The sequence below is a fragment of the Centropristis striata genome, chromosome 22 (assembly GCF_030273125.1).
Source record: "Centropristis striata isolate RG_2023a ecotype Rhode Island chromosome 22, C.striata_1.0, whole genome shotgun sequence".
NCBI lineage: Eukaryota > Metazoa > Chordata > Actinopteri > Perciformes > Serranidae > Centropristis > Centropristis striata.
Window position 1 is genome coordinate 26,720,807 of NC_081538.1, and position 21,961 is coordinate 26,742,767.

General features: G+C 36.1%; 1 protein-coding gene across 1 annotated transcript in view; it reads left to right on the forward strand.

Annotated features, from left to right (window-relative positions):
- The window catches only part of LOC131961113 (thyrotropin-releasing hormone-degrading ectoenzyme-like), a 267,325-nt gene that overhangs the window by 50,766 nt on the left and 194,598 nt on the right, over positions 1-21,961 (forward strand). The window contains exon 4 of the mRNA XM_059326384.1: positions 8,022-8,148. Within this exon, the coding sequence (XP_059182367.1) occupies positions 8,022-8,148 (127 nt within the window). The remainder of the gene's footprint in view (positions 1-8,021; positions 8,149-21,961) is intronic.

Consider the following 21,961-nt stretch of genomic DNA (forward strand, 5'->3'; position numbering starts at 1 on the left):
TGTGTGTGTGTGTGTGTGTGTGTGTGTGTGTGTGTGTGTGTGTGTGTGTGTGTGTGTGTGTGTGTGTGTGTAATTAATGGATCAGACTGATTAACTGCAGCCACACAGACAGAGAGGAGAGAAGAGCTGCAGCAGGTTTACAGCTCATCAAACAAACATCACTCACACTGAGTCAGACTGCTGTAAAACTATTTAGGTAAGAAGTTTATCACCAGCGGGATTAAAAAGTATGTTTCCTTTAAAAGATCCCCAAATATACACCGTTTATTGTAGAAAGAAACTGTAAAAACAGACATTATTGTCAGAGTTTGAACTTTCTGACGGTCCTTGAACAGATCACAGGTTATGAAAGTTTCTGTTATAAAAAGTGACCAAAACTTGTGTTAAATGTTGATATTTGTGTCAGAATCTCTTTATTCTCCATGTGTCATTTAAAATAAAGTGTCTGCACTAACAAGATCCTGTTAAAAACATTAAATTCTGCTCCTCAGAGACACTGAAGACATGATTGATTCTGCTGAGACCAACGGTCACGTGACAAATATTCACTGAGAATCTGTTTACACAGAGCAGAGAGGAGAGGACAGGAGAGGCTGTTTACACAGAGCTGAGAGGAGAGGACAGGAGAGGCTGTTTACACAGAGCTGAGAGGAGAGGACAGGAGAGGCTGTTTACACAGAGCAGAGAGGAGAGGCTGGAAATATAACAATACTAGGAATATGTGGACAAAACTGTATTTTTGTGTCTTTTTTGGTAACTTAACATAATTTTTTGGCAATTTTGGTAATTTTTTTTATCTTTCTTTGGTCATTTTATGGATTTTTTTGGTAATTTTGTGCTTTTTGTTTCTTTTTTGTTAATCTTATGCATTTTTTTGATAATTTTGTCATTTTTTGTTTCTTTTTAGTGCTTTTTTAAAAAAATTGTACGTCGTTTTTTGGTAATTTTGTGTCTTTTTTGTTCATTTTTTGTCATTTTTTGGTAATTTTGTTTCTTTTTGTGTCGGTTCTTTTGTCCATTATTTTTCCTTTTTTTCTGATTTCTTTCACTATCACTGTGTTATTCTGCACAAAGACATGTTTGAGTTTTTCTAACTTAGCAATGATTGTTCTGATTCCATAGAGCTGTAGGACTTATAGATTTATATTGATTTTATATGTTGCAGTGAAATACAAGGATACAGTGAGGAAAATGTAAAAAGAGCAAAAAAAATTATTAATCCTCTTGAGAAAATCAATATTTGTTCTAAATTTCCTGTCAATCCGTCCACTAATTGTTGAGATATTTGGACCGTCTGGCGTTTGCTGCTATTATATCTGAATCTCAGCAGCAACAAAAGCAACATGAATAGTTTTAAGGAGCTTTAAACGTTGTGTGTAGAGCTTTTAGAGAAGCTGTTAGCAGAGAACAGACGGAGGCAGAAACCTGCTGCTGTTTACCTGCAGAAAACAACCTGCAGCGTGTTTCATCCTCCTGCTAAACCTCCCTCACCTCATCCACAATAAAAGACAAAATGTAAAAAGAGATTTTAAATCTTTCGTCTTTTTGGTAATTTTATATCATTTTTTTTTGTCATTTTGTGTCTTTTCTGTCATTTTGTGACCTTTTTGTGTCTTTTTTGTAAGGTAACTTTTTTGTCATTTAGTATTTTTGGTGATTGTATATCATTTTTTGGTGATTTTATGGAATTTTTTTGTCATTTTGTGTCTTTTTTGTGTCTTTTTTGGTAATGTCATGTAAATTTTTTACCGTTTTGTGTCTCTTTTGTGTCTTTTTTGGTAACTTTGTAATCATTTTGTATCTTTTTGTGTTTTTTTGGTAATTTTATGTCTTTTTTTAGTCATTTTATGTCATTTTTTTGTCATTTTTTGTCATTCTTTAGTCATTTTATGTCATTTTTTGGTCATTTTTTGTCATTACTTAGTCATTTTATCTATTTTTTTTTATCCTTTTGTGTTTGTAGCAACCATCAGAGCATTAATCCTTTTGAGAAAATCAATATTTGTTCTAAATTTCCTGTCAATCCGTCCAGTAATTGTTGAGATATTTGGACCGTCTGGCGTTTGCTGCTATTATATCTGAATCTCAGCAGCAACAAAAGCAACATGAATAGTTTTAACGAGCTTTAAACGTTGTGTGTAGAGCTTTCATCCGCCTGCTAAACCTGCCTCACCTCATCCACAATAAAAGAGAAACCTAAAACTTAGAAATCGATATTTTTAACTGGCTCTGATGCAGACTCACTGTGTTACTGTGCTGATATCAGTCTCCGTCAGAGACGTTCCACTCCGGCGACTCCCGGCTGATTGTTTGAACTGCACTGATTCTCTCTCAGGCTGACAGACAGAAATACATCTGCTCCATCTCACTCTGCTCGCTTAAATAAAAAAATAACAGTTTCGGAGCTGAAAGCAATTTGGCAAGTTTGCAGGAGAAGATGAGCTGCAGTCTGTGGTCAGCTGTGCAACAGGAGAGCCTCTGCTTCATTCTGTTAGATGATTTAAAGTGTTGGAACATTTGATTTAGTTTGAGAGTTTCACCATTACTGGAACAGCCAGTGGTCACTAAAATCACCAGCGTTCATCCAGTGAGAGGAGAAATAACCAGCAGCTGCAGCTTTAGGAGCTATTGTTTGATGTAAAGAAGGATTTATGGAGCATTCAGAGGTTACAGTCGAGCTCCAGAGCTGCAGCTTCTTATATTGTTACTCCAATCCAGATGAAATCATGCAGCTTCTTTTCCTCTCTGTGTCCTTGTGTTTCATGCAAATATATAAAAATCTATATAAATGTATAAGTCCTGCAGCTTTATGAAATCAGCACAATCTTGGCTAGAAGTGGGAACAACTCAATGTGAATTAAATGGTATTTATAAATAAATACTTTTCCAAGTGCCCATAAATGTTGTTACAAACACAAAATTGCCAAAAGAAATGAAAAAAATTAACAAAAGACAAAAAAAGACACAAAATGACCCAAAAAAAGCATGTAAAATTAACAAAAAAGATACAAAACTGCCCAAAAATTACAAAAAATACAAACATTTGCAAAAAATTACACAAAATTACCAAAGAAAGACACAAAAAAGAAACAGAACAAGATTTTTTTTTTCCAGAGAATTAAGTCATATTAACAATAAAGACACAAAATGACCAAAAAAATGATGTAAAATTCACAAAGAGACTCAAAATTGCCAAAAAATGACAATACATTACCAAAAGACACAAAAAGCAAAAAATGACCTAAAAATGTATAAAATCAACAAAAAAGACACAAAAAGACCAAAAAACTGTTTTCTTAACTTATTTTACACATTTACATTTAGTCATTTTAGCAGACGCTTTTATCCAAAGCGACTTACAGGAAGAATAAAAACAAACACATTGAAGTATTGTCATGTTTCCAGCCTCTCCTGTCCTCTCCTCTCAGCTCTGTGTAAACAGCCTCTCCTGTCCTCTCCTCTCAGCTCTGTGTAAACAGCCTCTCCTGTCCTCTCCTCTCAGCTCTGTGTAAACAGATTCTCAGTGAATATTTGTCACGTGACCGTTGGTCTCAGCAGAATCAATCATGTCTTCAGTGTCTCTGAGGAGAATTTAATGTTTTTAACAGGATCTGGTTTGTGCAAACACTTTATTTTTGGACACGTTTTAAATGAAAAATCATGAATATAAATAGAAAAATTCTTTATTGAAGTAAGTGTGTGGGGAAGTCTGGACTGTAATGTCGAGGCCAATGATCCAATAATAAATACACATCCTGAACATCTGACACACACACACACACACACAGCTTGTCGGCCTTTAAATGAGGTCACCAGCGAGGTCACTGCAGTCATGCTGTATTGATTATTGATTGGCAGATCAGATCTGTGTGTATGTTCTCTACTGTATGTTCTGTAGGATGTTTAAAATTAAGCTTTGTTTTGTTTTTTAAAGCAAAAAAAACTTTATATAATCAACATGAGAGTCAACAACGCAGTAAATGTGGATTTGCTATAAATGAGAAAGTCAAACATGAAACTCTTCTTTCACATGATCCAATTACATTAACATGCAGCGTGTTAGCCAGCAGCCTCATTAGTCTGCAGCTGGCAGGCAGCGGGAGTTCACCTCTCGTTATCTGATTTATTTATTGTTATTTATTTATTTATTTATGGAGTAATTGTTTATGTTAGCAGATGTGTATGCATGAGGTCAACAAACTCAATGAGCAGAAAATAAACTATTGATTGTAAAATATAAAGAAAGCGAAGGTGTTTAAACATAGTCTTAGCAACACTTTTAGGATGAAGAAATTAATTAAATTGACCTAGACCTTGATGATGAATCACTGAAAGTAGTTGAAGTGTAATTTGAAAAAGATAAACATTTTTAAATACAATTATTTGTAGCTTTTGGAGTGTTTTTTTTTCTGGAAGCAACAGCTTAAGTTGAAGCATTTTATGGAATTGAAGTTGGACCTGGAAACTGAATTACAATTTAAACTGAAGTGTCACTTGACAAGCAAAAACTGAAAGGAGTTGAAGTGTATTTCGAAACAGATTAACTGTTTTAAAACATGGTTCTCTTTAGCTTTTCAAGCATATTTGTACGGCAGCAATAGCTTTAGCTGAAGAACTTAATGAAATGGAAGGTGGATCTGGAAGTTGAATTACTGAAAGGAGTTGAAGTGTAATTTAAAATAGATTTTAAAAAATGTAATTATGATTCTTTATAGCTTTTGGAGTGTATTTTTCTGGCAGCAACAGCTTAAGTTGAAGCATTTTATGGGATTGAAGTTGGACCTGGAAACTGAATTACAATTTAAATTGAAGTGTCGCTTGACAAGCAAAAACTGAAAGGAGCTGAAGTGTAATTTGAAACTAAAGTGATCTATTAAAATGCATGTTTTTGTAGTATTTGGCTTGTATTTGTTCTACAGCAACATCTTTAGTTTAATAACTAAATAAAGTTGAAGGTTAACCTGGTAGTTGAATCCCTGAGAGGAGTTGAAGTGTACTTTGAAACAGATTAACTTTTTTAAAACTTGATTCTCTTTAGCATTTGAAGCATACTTGTACAGCAGCAGTAGCTTTAGCTGAAGAACTTAATGCAATGGAAGGTTGAATTACTCAAAGGAGTTGAAGTGTAATTTAAAATAGATTTTAAAAAATTGAATTATGATTTTTTTAGCATTTGGACCGTATTTGTCTGGCAACAAACTCTTAATTTGAAGCATTTCATGGAATTAAAATTGGACCTGAAAGCTGAATTACAGTTTGAAATTGGAGTGTCACTTGACAAGCAAAACTGAAAGGATTTGAAGTGGAATTTGAAACAAAATAAACGTTTTGGATAGTTGTTGGAGTTTGGGCTGTATTTGTATTGTAGGAACTTTCCACAATTGAAGTTTGGCCTAGAAGCTGAATTACTAGTGTCACTTGACAAGAAAAACTGAAAGGAATTGAAGTGTAATTTGAAACGGATTTCATTTTTTTAGTCTTCGTGACTGCTGGGAGTGTATTTATATGGCAGCAAGAGCTTAAGTTGAAGAACTTAACAGATAATAGAGTAGAATCAAAGTTTGACCTGGAAGCTGCATCACCGAAAGCAGTTGAAGTGGGAACTTAAACACAAAAAGTAGAGTTATCGACATTTATCAGACTGACTGTGAGAACTATTGGACTCGACCTCAAGCAAAACTTTTAACTTCCTCGTTTTTTTTCTCCTCTCTGCTGCTGAAAGTCGCTGCTGTGAATCTTTTTTCTCTTCCTGTGCATCTGAACCAAACTCGCCCCGACTTCATTATTGTGTCTGGAGAGCCCGAGAACACGAGCTCGGCCTGATCCACTTCGTCTCTCTGCAGGCCTGACCTGCCTCACACTGGCCTGCTTCCATATCTCTCTCTCTCTCTCTCTCTCTCTCTCTCTCTCTCTCTCTCTCTCTCTCAGCCTCTGTGTACATTTCCACACAAAAAAAAGCCCTCAAATTTAATTTCCGCGTCTCTGCAGATTTGAACTTAAACTCAACCTGATTATATTATCTCCTCTGTAGAGTTTAATATACACTCAGCCCTGTTCTGTTTGTCTCCTTGTAGATTTGATTGTAAACTCTGCCAAATTTAATTTCCCTCTCTGTGTAAAAACTTGGCGCGGCTCCATTTGGTTCCTCTGCAGAGCTGAGCGTACACTAATTCCATTTCCTCTCTCTCTATCTGTTTTTAGATCCATCTCTATTAACCCTCTGAAATCTTCGGCTATTATGCCCTTTAGAAAATCGGTTAAAACATCTTCACCATGCTATGTTGGTATCAGTTTTTTCAGCACAACCTCACCTTTATGTCCTGATAATTAATTTTTTACTTTGACTTACTTGATAAAAATGTTGAACCCAAAAGAAACAAAGGAAAACATAAAATCTGATCTTGAAAATTATACTTCAATACACTGTATTAAATTATTTTGTAGTCATTTCATTTATACTTAACACATTTGATAAAACATATTAAATATAAGTGCGTCCTTGATTTTGAGGCAGTTGTTTAACTTTAATATAAAAATGTTTGAGATGGAATCTAATTATTTTGATCACATTAAATATAATCTTTATGTGAATGTAATTCTTAATCAAGAGAATTTTGAATGAATCCAACACAATAGAATCAGTCCGTTTTTAATTGACAGGCACTTCCTGTTAAGTTAATTATTAACTCAACTTGTAACGTAGTTAGATTTAATTAATAATATTGCCTGCAATCTGTTGCCTCAATTTTATTGAGTAGCTATTATTTATCTTTTTTTACAGTCTACACAGAATTTTAAATGTTGCAAATATGAATACAGGTTGCAAATACAACAAAATAAAAGCACCACAACATTGTAAAACACCTAGAAAATTTAAAAAACATGAAAAAACAAGCTATATAATACAAATACACCAATATCCTCATTTTACCTCTTATAATATAAGAGGTAAAATGTAAAAATATCCTCATTTTACCTCTTATAATATAAGAGGTATATTTATTACTCATTTTACCTCTTATAATATAAGAGGTAAAATGAGGATATTGGTGTATATAGGTGTTTTACAATGTTGTCGTGCTTTTATTTTGAAAAGGCGCCGTCCAGTGTGAAACGGGTGCTTTTATTTTGAAAGGTAGTGACAGGTTATAACAGGTAGAACGGTAAAAAATTTAAAAACGAACGGTAAATAATAAGGACAGCGTTGTAATTCATATAAAGTTGATATAAAGTATCAAAAGGCTTCTATAGTGGCTGGCTGACAGGAACACAAGGTTTGTTAAAGTTTATTTTCTTCTGTCATATATATTAGTGGCTATATTTGTTGTCTTAACTATAGTTAAAGTGCTTGTTAGCTCAAGTGCTAATGCTAATGCTTGTTAGCTCTTACGGTGGATTCACAAGGTGACCAAGGAATGTCTTATTTTTATGTTCATGGAGCTACGATTTCAAAATAAATCTTGTGAACTATCAGTTAAAGAGTCGAGTCTTTGCAGGTGGGTACGTAAGCCACCTTCAAAATAAAAGCACTGCGGTTGTATTGATTTCTAATTTCTGGGTAACCTCAAAATGACCAAAAAAGACACAAAATGACCAGAAAACACACAAAATGACAAGAAAAGACACAAAATGACCAAAAAAAGACATTAAATGACCAAAAAGACTAAAACACATTACTACATGAACACTTTAACACAGTTGAGACAGAGCTGACTTCCAAAATGATTTGTTGACCCCCAGAAATCATCTCGTAACCCCAACTGGGGTCGGGACTTGTGAACTATCAGTTCAAGAGTCGAGTCTTTGCAGGTGGGTACGTAAGCCACCTTCAAAATAAAAGCACTGCGGTTGTATTGATTTCTAATTTCTGGGTAACCTCAAAATGACCAAAAAAGACACAAAATGACCAAAAAAGACAAAAAATTACAACAAAAAAAGGACACAAAATCACCCAAAAAAGACATTCAATGACCAAAAAGACTAAAACACATGAACATCTTTCTTTTTTTTTTGTCCTATAGATCCGCCTGTATGCTCGGCCGGACGCCATCTCCAGCGGCGCGGGGGACTACGCTCTGGACATCACCAAGAAGCTCCTGGGATTCTACCAGGACTACTTTAAAGTCCAGTACTCTCTGCCCAAGCTAGGTAAGGCTGCTGACGCTTCTTCTTCTTCCCTTCCCCTCTGATGTTTGACTTCCTGTCAGCTCGCCTTGCATAAAGAGCGCTCTGTTAACTTTCTGTCCCCCCTGATAATCCAAATTAGGAGAGAGAAAGCTGCCTGAGCTGCCCTTCCTTTTTTTTTTTTTTGTTGTTGTTAGGGAAGTCAGCCAACTCTTTATCCCCTCGCACGATGGCTCCTGTTGGGTTCATCAATCTGTACTCACATCAGGCTCCTCCTCTGCCTCCACACTGTGATTAGCTGTGGGAATTAAAGCTCACTCAGTTTGTGTTCAGACATTAAACGCCGGCGCTTTGGAGACTCTCAGATTGTTTAGTTAAAATGTGGAAAGACGTGTTAACGCTCAGCAAAGAAAGGCATCAAAGTCAGCAGCACATCTTGTTGTAGTGGAGCTCTGAGCTCAGCTTCCTCTCACACTTTGAGGTCTTCCTGCAGAGTCAAACGGGTTCAGGACTCCCTTTAAAATGAGGCTCCTCTTTCCTCTTCCCTGTAAATATCTTCTATAAGAGCAGTCCTGGTGGCTTCTCTGACATATATTGTTGAGTTGGGTAGAAATAATAATAATAATAATAATAATAATACATTTTATTTGTAATGCACTTTACATTACAGGAAATCTCAAAGTGCTACAGGTTAAAAGCATAACAGTCTAATTATAAAAAGGATAAAAAAGGAAAAAAAACAGCTAAAAGCAGAAAACATACATACATACATAATCTAAAAACCATCTAGATGGGAGGAACCAAAGGTTTTGCTAAAAAGGAATGTTTTTAGTTCTTTTTTAAAAGTGTCTATGGACTGTGGTGCCCTCACGGTGTAGATAATGTAAGCTGTCTTTCTTTTCTTTTGTGTGTGTTTTTAGTTCAGGTTCAGGTTTATGTTTGCTGATGTGTGTGCATTCCCGTAGGAAAAATGAGTTGCTCAATCTCTTCTCTGAGATCAGTCCTCATGAGCTTCTCATATTTGTATCATTCTGTGTTCATTTGTTTCGGAATTACTTCTCCTAAGGGACCTTTCGGAGCAAGAGATGAGCAAAAAAGAGACAAAGACATCACACCACTTTAGGACTTTTCAGTTTGATCCGGACCTAAATTCCAGGTGTGAAAGGTGCCGCGGACCACGGTCCGGACCAAAGGACCAAAGTTTGGTCCGACCAAAAGAGGTGGTCTCGGTCCAGACCAAACCAACCAAGGTCTGAACATTTTGCTGTGTGAAAACAACTTTTTTTATAGTTCGGACCTTCGTATCAATGACAGGAAGTTTTTTTTACTTTGCCATAACTGTCAGGATTGCGAGCCGTTTTCTCCTCCTCTCCTGTCGACGGCGATACAGTTTTTCATGATGAGGAGGCTCATCTTGCTAATACCAAGCACTCTCACGTATTGCTCATTAAGCTGGTGCTGCTGGTAGCAAAAGACCAGCAAAAGTATTACCACAGGTAAAAGGTGGAGACAATGTAACAGAGCATGGACCTTGGTTCGGACTTTAGCCCTTAGATATCTTTACTTTAGATTTTTAAGTTGGGTAGATGATATGTTAGCTGTCTGTTTCTGAATAACTTCTCCTAAGGGACCTTTAGGAGCAAGAGATGAGCTAAAAAGAGACAAAGACATCACTAAGACAAAGGAGGTTGAGTTGAGAAAACCATTTGAGCAAAACTTGAGAAGTGGGATCAACTGAGGAGATCTCATAGCTGTATATGCCCCTGATCTCAATTCTGTCTCGGTTATTTTGAAGGAGATATGAATTGAGACATGAGTTGAAGTGAAGTGATATCAGTGTCTGTTTGCAACATGCATGAATGAGTTTGAGTGTGAGTGAAGTTCAGCACTGCAGAAACTCTTTTGTTCCACTTTTATTTTGTTCCAGGGACTGAAAACGTTGACCTGCAGCTAATAAGAGCCGTGCTGCTAGTTCAGGACCAGTTGTAGAAGCTTTTCCTGCCGTATCTTGATGTTTTATAGTAACTTCTAGTGTTTAGAGGAAGTCAGTCTGCAGGTTGTTCCTCCCTCTGCAGGTTGTTTGGTGTTTACTCTCCTTTCTTTCCTCTCCAAGTTAATGAACGGTGTCAGGGCGCTCTGATTCCATCTCCCCGTCTTTCTTCTTCTTCTTCTGTCTTCATAATTGTTTGTGTTTTACACTTCTGTCCTGCCAGAATCAATTAGCCGCGTCACATCTCCCCTCCCTCGTCTCCACGCCCAAACAGGCTGCTGCGTTCGCTGCCGCCGCTGCGTATTGTTCATGTCAGACACTTCCTGCCTGTCCACACTCATCCATCACATTACACATTCACTTTCAGTCAAAGCTTCCTGTTTGTTTCCCCGCCGCGCCTCAGATTAGCTCTGACATTTACCTCCTCCTCCTGCTGACCTTTACGCTCACATTAGCTGCGTTAAGAGGCCGCTCCGTGCTGAGCTGCAGGTGATGTCACTTCCTGTGGTCCTGGGCAGAAAACCCGTCAAGAACTCAGAAAGGTTTTTCGCTGGATTATAGTGACGTTTTTTCATCTTTCAGAGGACTTTTAATCAGTTTAAGGAGCCTGAGATTGGGGAAAATCTGACACAGTGGAAGATACATAAGATAAAATTACATTTTGCTCCAGTGATGTAAAGTTCAAGCTGTAATAAAACAACAATACAACTTTCAAGCTTAGAATTTAGAAGTCTTCTGAAACCTACTGTTGGTTTGTGACGAGACACTCAATGCACAGTTTTTCCTCTTAGTCATTTTAGTCATTTTGTGTCTTTTTTTGGTCATTTTGTGTCTTTTTTGGTCATTTTGTGTCTTTTTTTATAATTTTGTTTCTTTTTTTGTCTTTTTGTGTCTTTTTTTAGTCTTTTTGTGTCTTTTTTTAGTCATTTTGTGTCATTTGTGTCTTTTTTTAGTTATTTTGTGTCTTTTTTTCGGTCATTTTGTGTCATGCGTGTCTTTTTTAGTCTTTTTGTGTCTTTTTTTGGTCATTTTGTGTCTTTTGTTGGTCATTTTGTGTCTTTTTTGTCATTTTGTGTCTTTTTTGGTCATTTCATGTCTTTTTTGGTCATTTCATGTCTTTTTTTGTCATTTTGTGTCTTTTTTTGGTCATTTTGTGTCTTTTTTTGGTCATTTTGTGTCTTTTTTAGTCCTTTAGTCCAACATAAAATGTGATTTTGAATCTTTTTTTTTACTTTCAAAACACTATCATGCTCAATAAAGAATTTTAAATGTTGCAAATGTGAACAAAGGTGTCAAATCTAACATATAAGAGGGTTCCATCCAGTTCTATCATTTTATACTAAATCTATTTGAGCTTGTCTCCAGTTTTACTTGGTATATCATCATCAAACTGAAACTGGCCTCATGGAGTTTACAGCCAGAACTTTAGAGGTAAATTTACAGTAGGGCTCCACGCTGCTTTGTTTTCTAGTCTGGATGTCATCAAGAAGTCTGGATTTGGAGCTTTTGGAGACTCCAGAGGGTTTAATGACAAACATGAACATATTATACTTAAACACATTAATGCTCTTTTGTGGATCATGTGTTTGCAGAACCTGGTGCATGCTCAGTTATGTTGCATAAGTTGTTGCAGCATTTTTTTGTGATTAATATCAAAAACATGAGACATTTTGGAGAGTTTTTCAAGAGTTTCATTTTTCGGTGCTTGGCTGGCGAGCACTCAGCCACACGCCTGCTGTTACACACAGCACTGATGCTAAATGTGACCATTTTTGAGCAGTTGAGCATTGATAAATATGGTCTAAAACCCCTCCAGAATCCCACATTAAGACACTAAGACCTTGAGGAACACCAGAGGAAAATCTTTTGACATTTTGTAGATTTCTGTATTTTCGGTGAATGTTCCAGTTTGTGTCTGTAAAGGCTCATGAGGCTGTGATTATCCTGTCCTGTGATGCTCTTTGGTGCATCATGTGTTTGCAGAATTTCAGCAGATGCTTGGACAGATTCAGAAAACAAGCTCAGTGTAATTTAATCAGAACATTTGATTGCTAGTTGGAGCCACGTTGTTATTTTCCTTCTTTTTGAACAGAGTTCTGCAGGTTCATGACCCTCTGTACTCTTCTTTAACTTCATTTCTTGACTCCATCCTTCTGGGCAGCACTTACAGAATCCTTAGAACAACTTTCTAAACACAGCAAACCGGTCGATCCCACGGGATTCAAAATGCTGTTGAGCTGAGTTTTGGAGAGTTTATTCCTTAGAAGTCTAAGCATTCACAATACTTAACCCTTTGGAGTTTGGGGCTATTTTGTCGGTTTTTGACTCAATCAAAGGTCAATCATAGGAGCTTTCACAGTGTGCCATTTATGTTTCTAGACCATTTTTAAATTGTGAATTTTCTTTCTACAATGAAAACTATTAATATTTTTAATTTACATGCAAGTACACTGTTTTGCAGTTTTATTATTTGTTATTTTTTCTGCTGTTTTTGTGTGTATTAATGGTTAAAAAATGGTACATTTCCATAGAAACCTGTGTCTTTTGTTTGTATTTTTGGTTCCTAATATCCTAAAATATCCTGAACTTCAGAGGTTTAAAAATATTGTTTTAAGCACAACCTCACCTATACGACCTGATTATTTTTACATTTTGACTTACTGGATTAACATCTTGAACACACAAAAACACAAAAAAAATTACAAAAAATACACGTAAAACACATAAAACATGAAAAACTAACCAAAAACACACACAAAATTACAAAAAAACACACAAAAATGACAAAAAACACAGATAAAATCACAAAGAAATTACAAAAAACAAAAAAACCTCACAACTGCATTACAAATGCTAAATGCACAAAGCTAAATTAGAAAAATCTCTACAAAAAAAGTAAAATCATGTCAATACACTTCGAGGTGTTTTTTTTTTTTCACCCTTGCTAAAAAAGGGTTGTTGCATTAAATTGGACATGGAAACTTCTGGAAAAGCCAAAACAAGAAGTGGTGCTCCGGCGCTTTCATGGACTCCAGAGGGGTCAAAGTCCTGAGAAACGTCCTGCTGGAGGCTTTGGTTCTCCTGGTCCACATGTTGTGCTGAGCCGTGCCCTCCAGTAATCCTGGCACACCTGCTGCTGGCCGGCTGCCAGCCTCGTGATCAACGATGCACCAGAATCAGCTCAAGTGCTCTGGTCTAATTCCAGGTGTCAACATTTGCCCAAAGCTTGGCTGCGTGCTGCTAACCGGAGCTCCGTTCTCCCTGCAAATCAACCCGCGCACACATTCCTAAAACCAGCCAACACATGAACGAGCCAGCTGAACGCTGCTGCGGCCAGCTCACGTCTCTCTGCACGAGCTGCAGATCTCCTGCAGATACGCTTTCTGTGCACTCCAACACATCGTGACACAAATGCTGAGGAGAGGTTACAAATCTAGTCTAAGGGCTCATTTTTAACTGACTCTTTGTCTGGGAAAATGAAAACAGAATGAAAAAATAGCTTCTTACTGATGGTCTTGTTTGTGTATGTTGGTCATATTGAGGCATCTGTTTTAAATTGACTATTTTCACAACCATTTAAATACTTTTGTAGCTGCTAGAAGTTGAAGAACTTGATGAAACTGAAGTTGGACAAAAAAATACTCAAAATTACTTAAAAAAAAACATAAAATTACTGAAAAAAGACACAAAGTGATTTTTAAAAAAGACACAAAATGATTTTTTTTATAACACAAAATGACCAAAAAAGACACAACATTACTAAAAAAGACATAAAATGACCAAAAAAGACACAAAATGACCAAAAAAAGACACAAAATGACCAAAAAAGACACAAAATTACTTAAAAAAAAGACACAAAATGACCAAAAAAAGACACAAAATGACTGAAAAAAAGACACAAAATGGCCAAAAAAAGACACAAAATGACTGAAAAAAAGACATAAAATCACTAAAAAAGACACAAAATGATAAAAAAAACCCCCACAAAATCACCAAAAAAAGACACAGAATGAGAATACATGTGGGAGTGTCGCAATGCATCATGGGACTTTTCTAGAACTTTGAAATCATCACCAAAAAAAGACACAAAATTACAAAAAAAAAGACACAAAATGACCAATAAAGACACAAAAGGACCAAAAAAAGACACAAAATAACTAAAAAAAAAAAACACAAAAGGACCAAAAAAAGACTCAAAATGACTAAAAAAGACACAAAATTAACAATTAACAATAACTATAACAAAAATAGCTCCTTACTGATGGTCTTGTTTGCGTATGTTGGTCATATTGAGGCATCAGTTTTAAATTAAGACTCTTTTCATAACCATTTAAAGACTTTTGTAGCTGCAAGAAGTTAAAGAAGTTGATGGAACAGTGCTGCGGCCAGCTCACGTCTCTCTGCACGAGCTGCAGATCTCCTGCAGATCTGGTTTCTGTGCACTCCAACACATCGTGACACAAATGTTAAGGAGCGTCTCCGGGGTGCTTCTACGATTATAATCTTTATTTCAAACGCGAGTTACAAAGTGCTTCACACAGGGAAGCAAATTAAAATCAATAAATTGTAAAATCGTTGGGTTTTTGTGCAGCAAAGCAAACAGTTCCAGTATTATGAGATTAGAGGAAGGAAAAGACAATCCCAGTAAAGATTTGAGAGGAGCCGGTTGCCCGGGGCAGCGTGTTGCAGAGCCTCGGGGCTGGTGGTGAACACTGTGTCCACCGCTGCACCAGGAGACAGCTGCTGAATATCTGCAGTCTGTTTGGGACCAAAAGGTCCAGAGTGTAGAGAGGAGCAAGGAAAGGAGAGAGGTGAGGTAATGAGGTTTAACCCCTGAGCAGACAGGAGGATCAGGGGGGGACAGAAGGTAAACAGACGTGTTGGACGCCACCTGAAAGCGGAGAACATGAAGAATAATTTAGTTATTCTAGTCATAAATCTGTAATCACGACCTGAGTTTAAAAGAGTAAAAGTTAAGAGAGTAAAAACCGACTCGACCAAGTGTAACATGATGTTGCTGAAGTTTTTTGCAGATATTATATTGAATTTGGCTGTGTGCATTCAGCATTTAATGCAATCTTTTGTGCTTAATATTTTTTGTGTGATTTTTGTGGGTTTTTTGTGGGGTTTTTTTGTGTATTTTGTGTTTTTCTGTTGTCATTTCTTTGTGTATTTTTTCTGTTTTTATGTGTTTTCTTATGTATGTTTTTTGTAAACAATTTTGTGTGTGGTTTTTTTTTTTTTTTTGTGTAGGTTTGTGTGTTTTTTGTGTTCAAAATGTCGATCCAGTAAGTCAAAATGACAAAATAATAATCAGGTGAGGTTGTGGTGAAAAAAATGATACCAACAACTTTAAAGTCGTTTATACAGGCAGAATGAAAAATAGTCAAAACCCATCAAAATAACTCCAAAGGGTTAATAAAGTAGGTTAAAGTGAAAAAATAATTGTCAGGTCATGCTGAAGTTGTGCTGAGAAAATACCAAATACCAAACATGGGTATAGTAAATATTATGTGGTATATCAGACCCCAGAGGGTTAAGACACTAAGACCTTGAGGAACACAACAGAAACATTCATGCTGTGGTTTGGTTTCAAAAGCTGTTGACATTTTGTAGATTTCTGCACATTTTGGCGATTGTATGGCAAACCCTTGTGTTGTGTTTCTCCCTTAGAAACCCCTTATTGTCATTATAGTGTCTCAGCCATCCGTCCTCTGAATGCTCCAGGTCAAGGTTATAATAGTTTGGGATTTTTCATTAGTTTTAGTTTTAATTTCGTTGTGAATTTTTGTTTTCAAATTCAGCTAGTTTTAATTAGTTTTTATTTTTTGAAAAATGCTTAGTTTTAGTTTAGTTTTTATTAGTTTTAGTTTATTTGGAAGGGGCTTTGTAATGCGAGATTCAAAGAGGTCGTAATTAATTTTCCAAAGAGTGTTGAGCCGGTGACATGTTTGCTCAAGCACACTTCGGATTACCATAATAACTGAACGGATTACGCTTTTCGGAAATTTCCAATGTTTTCTAAAAGCTGAGAAGTTGCTCTTTATAGTGTCATTACGGTAATTTCACTGGAAATTTTCCCGGAAGCCACAAAGCAGGAATACACACTGGATTATGATTGAAAAAAAGTTGATAAAGACGAAAACAAAGGACATTTTCACTATAATTTCAGTTATTTTTGTAATCAATCTATTATTTATTTTTTATTTCAGTTAACGAAAATGTTTTTTCAATTCTAGGCCCCGTTTACACGAGGACGCTTGCGGGTAAAAACGACAAAATATTTTATCGGAAGTGCCTTTCGTTTAGACGGTGACGGCGTTTTTGGGGCTTAAAGACGCAAAAATCTGAAACCACCTTCCAAAGTGGAAAAGTTAAATCCGCTCCGCCGTAGCGTGTCGTCTACACTGACAAGACACAAAACTCTGATCTGATCTGCTCACGTCACGTATGTGTTTACGTCACATACATGCTCCAGTACAGGAAAATAAACAAACGTGGGATTATTTCCATGCGTCGGACCTTCAAGCTGCTCTGGCAGCTCTAATAAACTTACAGGAGTCTTTCCACCAAATGTACAGGATATGTAGAGATAGTATTAGTGAACAGAGAAGGATCTGGAATTACCTCTATCACATTTTGGATGCAGCAATTGGTCGGAGGTGAGCCAGACGGCTGTGAACGAGACCTGGGAGATCTAGTGATGGTGGAGAACTTTGTGGAAGGAGTAGCTGATGAAAATGTGTGGCGTGAAAACTTCTGCATGCCCAAAGATGCTCTTATGGCTTTAAGTGATGCCGCCTGGCTGCATACAATCCAATTTCACACACTTTTGCGTCACCGTATGCAGCAGATTTCCTCCCGAAAACGCTCGTCTAAACGAGGAATAAAAAGTGAAGACGCAACGCCACTTTTGCGTCTTCTGTTCAGACCGTCCTCGTGTAAACGTAGCCTTAGTTTTCGTTTTTCGTTAGTTTTTGTTAAGTATAATAACCTTGCTCCAGGTCTGTAGTTTGTGTCTGTAAAGGCTCATGAGGCTGTTATTATCGTGTCCTGTGATGATATTTGTGCATCATGTGTTTGCAGATCTTCAGCAGATGCTTGGACAGAGTCAGACAACATGCTCAGTGTAATTTAATCACAACATTTGGTCGCTAATTGGAGCCACGTTGTTGTTTTCCTTCTTTTCTGAACAGAGCTCTGCTGGTAGAGCTCAGAGAGCTGCAGGTTCACGACCTTCTGGAGTCTTTTTAACTTTGTTTGTCGACTTCGTCCTTCTGGCTGCTGAGACTAAATCCTCACAACGACAGTTTATTTTCTGAACGCAGCAAACCGGTCGATCCCACGAGATTCAAATCCCAGAACAGTCCTCTGAAGCAGATCGCTACACACACACACACACACACACACTGCTCGCTGTCACACATCATTGCAAATGACAGCAGACAGCCTCAGCTCTTACTTAAAGTAGCAGTACTAATAAAATTCACACTTTTTACATTTTTAATACAATTTTCTCCTTTTTATTGCATTAAATTGCTTTTTTCTCCAACAAAACAGTTGCCTTAATTTGACTTTCAGTAATATGATGTGTATTTTATATTTTGATTTCTTTTCTATATATATATATATATATATATATATATATATCAGAGAGATAATTGATTGTAATTTAGAACCTGGTCTCACAGGAATCCGTGAAATAGTTACAGATTTGCTTAACTCAAAATCCGTGGAATAGCCACTGAATCACTTAAATTTCCGTGAAACTGACACGGATTTCGCTAGAATGCAAGTTAATGACAGTCATATCCCGTGGCTATTCCATGGATATTTTTTCCTATTGGTTTGTTCCAAGTTACGTGACTTTCAAGGTCCTGGCGGTCAGAACAAAAAACATGGCGGACAGTTCTCTCATTTTTAGTGGAAAAAAATCAATATTTTGACTTTGTTTCTACATAAAAATGGATTTTGATCACATTTCTAGCGAGAAATATATGATTTATTTTCTAAATATTCCCTCAGTGAATGTACATAATCACTTTGTATGTTGGAATAGCCACGGGATATGACTGTCATTAACTTGCATTGTAGCGAAATCCGTGTCAGTTTCACAGAAATTTGAGTGATTCCGTGGCTATTCCATGGATTTCTGTGAGACAATGTTGGTAATTTAACATTAAAAAATTGAATAATCTATTATCTGTTATCCACATATAACCACATCACCGTGTGTGTGTGTGTGTGTGTGTGTGTGTGTGTGTGTGTGTGTGTGTGTGTGTGTGACCAAGTGCATTCTCCCATCATAAATCAGTGTGCGTGTTCATTCATACTGATGTTGACATCAGTCTTTACCACAGCTTGCCTCTCACCCAGCCCACTGCTGCCAGCTCCTGCCTCTGTGTCTGTGTGTGTGTGTGTGTGTGTGTGTGTGTGTGTGTGGTCCCAGAGCCTCAGGGCTCCATCTGTTGTCATGCAGGGCATCGAGCTCCCCTGAGAGAGAGGAAGAGAGAGAGAGAGAGGGATGATGAGCTGAGATCCAGATTTAAAGGGACAGAGGGAGAGTGGCCTGTTCAGACAGATGAAGATCCAGATCACAACAATAAAGAATTATTCTCTGTCCCGTTAGAGACGGAGACGTCCGTCTGCAGCGTCCACAGTGGCATCAAAGCAGTAGTCCACAAACTATATCAACTGATGCAGCAAAGCCAAAGTTTTCTATCGAGCGGCCTCTCACGTTCTTGTCCTCCTCTTTAGAAATCAACGTGGTGAACAACATGAAATAGCCACGGATTTGCTTAACTCAAAATCCGTGGAATAGCCACGGAATCACTCAAATTTCCGTGAAACCGACACAGATTTAGCTACAATGCATGTTAATGACAGTCAGATCCCGTGGCTATTCCAACATACAAAGTGATTATGTACATTCACTGAGTGAATATTTAGAAAATAAAACATATATTTCTCGCTAGAAATGTGATCAAAATCCATTATTATGCAGAAACTAAGTCAAAATATTGATTTTTTCACTAAAAATGAGAGAACTGTCCACCATGTTTTTTGTTCTGACCGCCGGGACAAAAGTAAACGATTTTTAACTTAAGTTACGTTGTTTATGTAAAATGTGTATGTAACTTGCGGCAGCCACGTGACCCTTTTTCACTTCCAGCATTTACGTACATTTATTTACTTTTTGAACTGTCTTTAATAACGCCTTACCAGAAAAATGACACAAAAAAGACACAAAATTACCAAAAAAAGTAACTAAAGGGACCTTCCACACACAACACGGTAAAGTGCCATTCATATAAAACTCACATTAAACTTTCATATCAAGGTGGGGGCCACAAAATATCGTCACAAGGGCCACAATCGGCCCGCGGGCCAGGAGTTTGAGACCCCTGCTTTAGATGCTCAGTGTTTCTGTTTGTACCACAGCTGCAGCTTCATAATCCCCTCACGTTGTGCTGTATTTCTTTTTCTTCCTGTCCTGTTCACCTCTGTCATATTGTTTGTGTGTTTTATACGTTTTGGACGGGTTGATGGCAAATCTCATTGTACTGGTACTTGTTACTCTGTGCAATGAAAATAAAAGCTTCTTGATTCTTGATTGATTGATTGATATTGTGCAGACTGTGATGTGAACATTCAAGCAGCTGATGAGAAGCTTTATTAGATTTTTAACGATCATTAAATAAGGTTTGCATTCACTTTTTGCATTAACAGCTTTTATTCTTATCGATATGATCCAGATAGAGATGCTCCAGAGAACTAAAAGCTGCTAAATCAGTAATATAGGTGTTTTTTTTCGTTAATTGGGACAAAAAAATCTTAATTTTTTATGACCTCTCCGTCTGAAGAAAAGCTAACAATGGCCAAAAACAAAAATATTATGCAGAAAAAATACTGTTTTTCCAGTTGAAAAGGTTGAAATTGAAGCTGTCAGTCTGCCAGTTTAATTGTGTGTTTGAGTATCTTTCTTTTTTAATTGCATTTATTCTTTTTGTCATTTGTCCTCTGTGCTTCGGCGTCTTTTGTGTTTTAATTCCACCTTATTTTCCGCTGCTTTTGTTTGGCTCTCTGCTGTTAAATTGCCTTGCGGGGATCCTGCGTTCACTCCGTCTGTCAGAGTCGGAGTCTGTTTTTAAATAAACTTCTTATTAATATATCGAGCCAACGCTGTAGAGGCGGCGCTCACGTCTCCTGGCTGCCGTCGGACAGAAAGACGTTACTGATGATGTTTAATTAAAATCACAAGCAGCTGCTGGTCTGAAATCTGCTCATTTAATAACACAGAGATAATGGAAACAAGCAACCATTGAGTTTAATGTTTCTTTATTACTGATATTAATGAACATTAATACGCTCATAATAACATCAACAGGATGAACAAAACATTTAGATGAAAAAACTGAAGCTGTCACCCAAATTAAAATGAACCCTTTGAGTTTATTATTTCACCAAAAAAATATTAACCATAAAATCCAAGTTGAATTCCACAAATTATTATAATGGGAAATTATGATTTTTTTCTTCACAGTATTATTCAATTGCTTAATGGTCTTCAATGTTAAATAAAAGTGAATTCTATGTAAAATAAATAAATAAATAAATAAAAAATAATAATGAATATAAAAGAACAGATATTGAGGCAACTTTCTGTTTTCTTAGTAAAACTTTGGGGAAAAGTTAAATAAAAAAATCATAAAACAATGGAAAAAAAGTAATTATCTGTAAAAAAAAAATATATATATATATATATATATATATATATATATATAAAATGCAAGTTGAATTCTACAAATTATTATAATGGGAAATTATGATTTTTTTTCACAGTATTATTCAGTTGCTTAATGGTCTTCAATGTTAAATTAAAGTGAATTCTATGTAAAAAAATAAAATAAAATAAAATAATAATAATAATAATAATAATAATAACAATAATACAAAAGAACACATATTGAGGCAACTTTCTGTTTTCTTATCAAAACTTGGGGGGTAAATGAAAAAAAAAAATAATTTAAAAAAATGTAAAAAAATCTGGCTGCAAAAGTTACCAGGAACGTAAATTATGCTACAGATTTTATCTGTTTAAAAAAAAAATATATATCTTTAAAAAACAAAACAACTTATAGCTGTTTACTGTTATTTAAAGACTTTTTACAGTATTTTACTATTATTATTATTATTATTATTATTATTGTTATTATTATTTTTTACAGTGTTAGTACAGTTAGTACTCACTCGTGGGAAGTTGACAGCAGGGCTCGGTAAAAAAACCCATTTACCATAAAATAGATAATTTCTTTAAAAATACATTTTTTGTACCATTTTTTGATAATTATCATTTTTTACAGTGTACCTCCATTGGTCTGTGTTGCATTTACAAATACAAGTAATCAATGTATGTAAGTGCACAGTTGACTTAATTTTACATTCATCAACATGATGTATATTTTCTGTATTTTTACATAGAATTCACTGAAATTTAACACTCCAAACCATTAGGTTATCTATATTGTTCCATTATGTTAATTTACATATGTCACCTCCCATTTCATGGTTAATATGTGTAGGTGATTTTTTTATGGCATTTGCACTTGAGGTAGAAAAAAAAACAAGAAAAAAACCTGTCAAATAAATCAGTAAAATTCTATGAATATATTTTTACAGTGTAGTTGCACTTTTTTCTCAGTGAGTTTAAACAGATTAATTCTAGACTTTCAGATCTGAACGTGAAGTTCATTAGGAGAATAAAAGACGATGGAGGAAGCTCCGGCTGGTCGCCGTGCAGCTGATTTAGTCAAGTCTCAGAGCAAATTAGTCCAAATCTAAAATGTT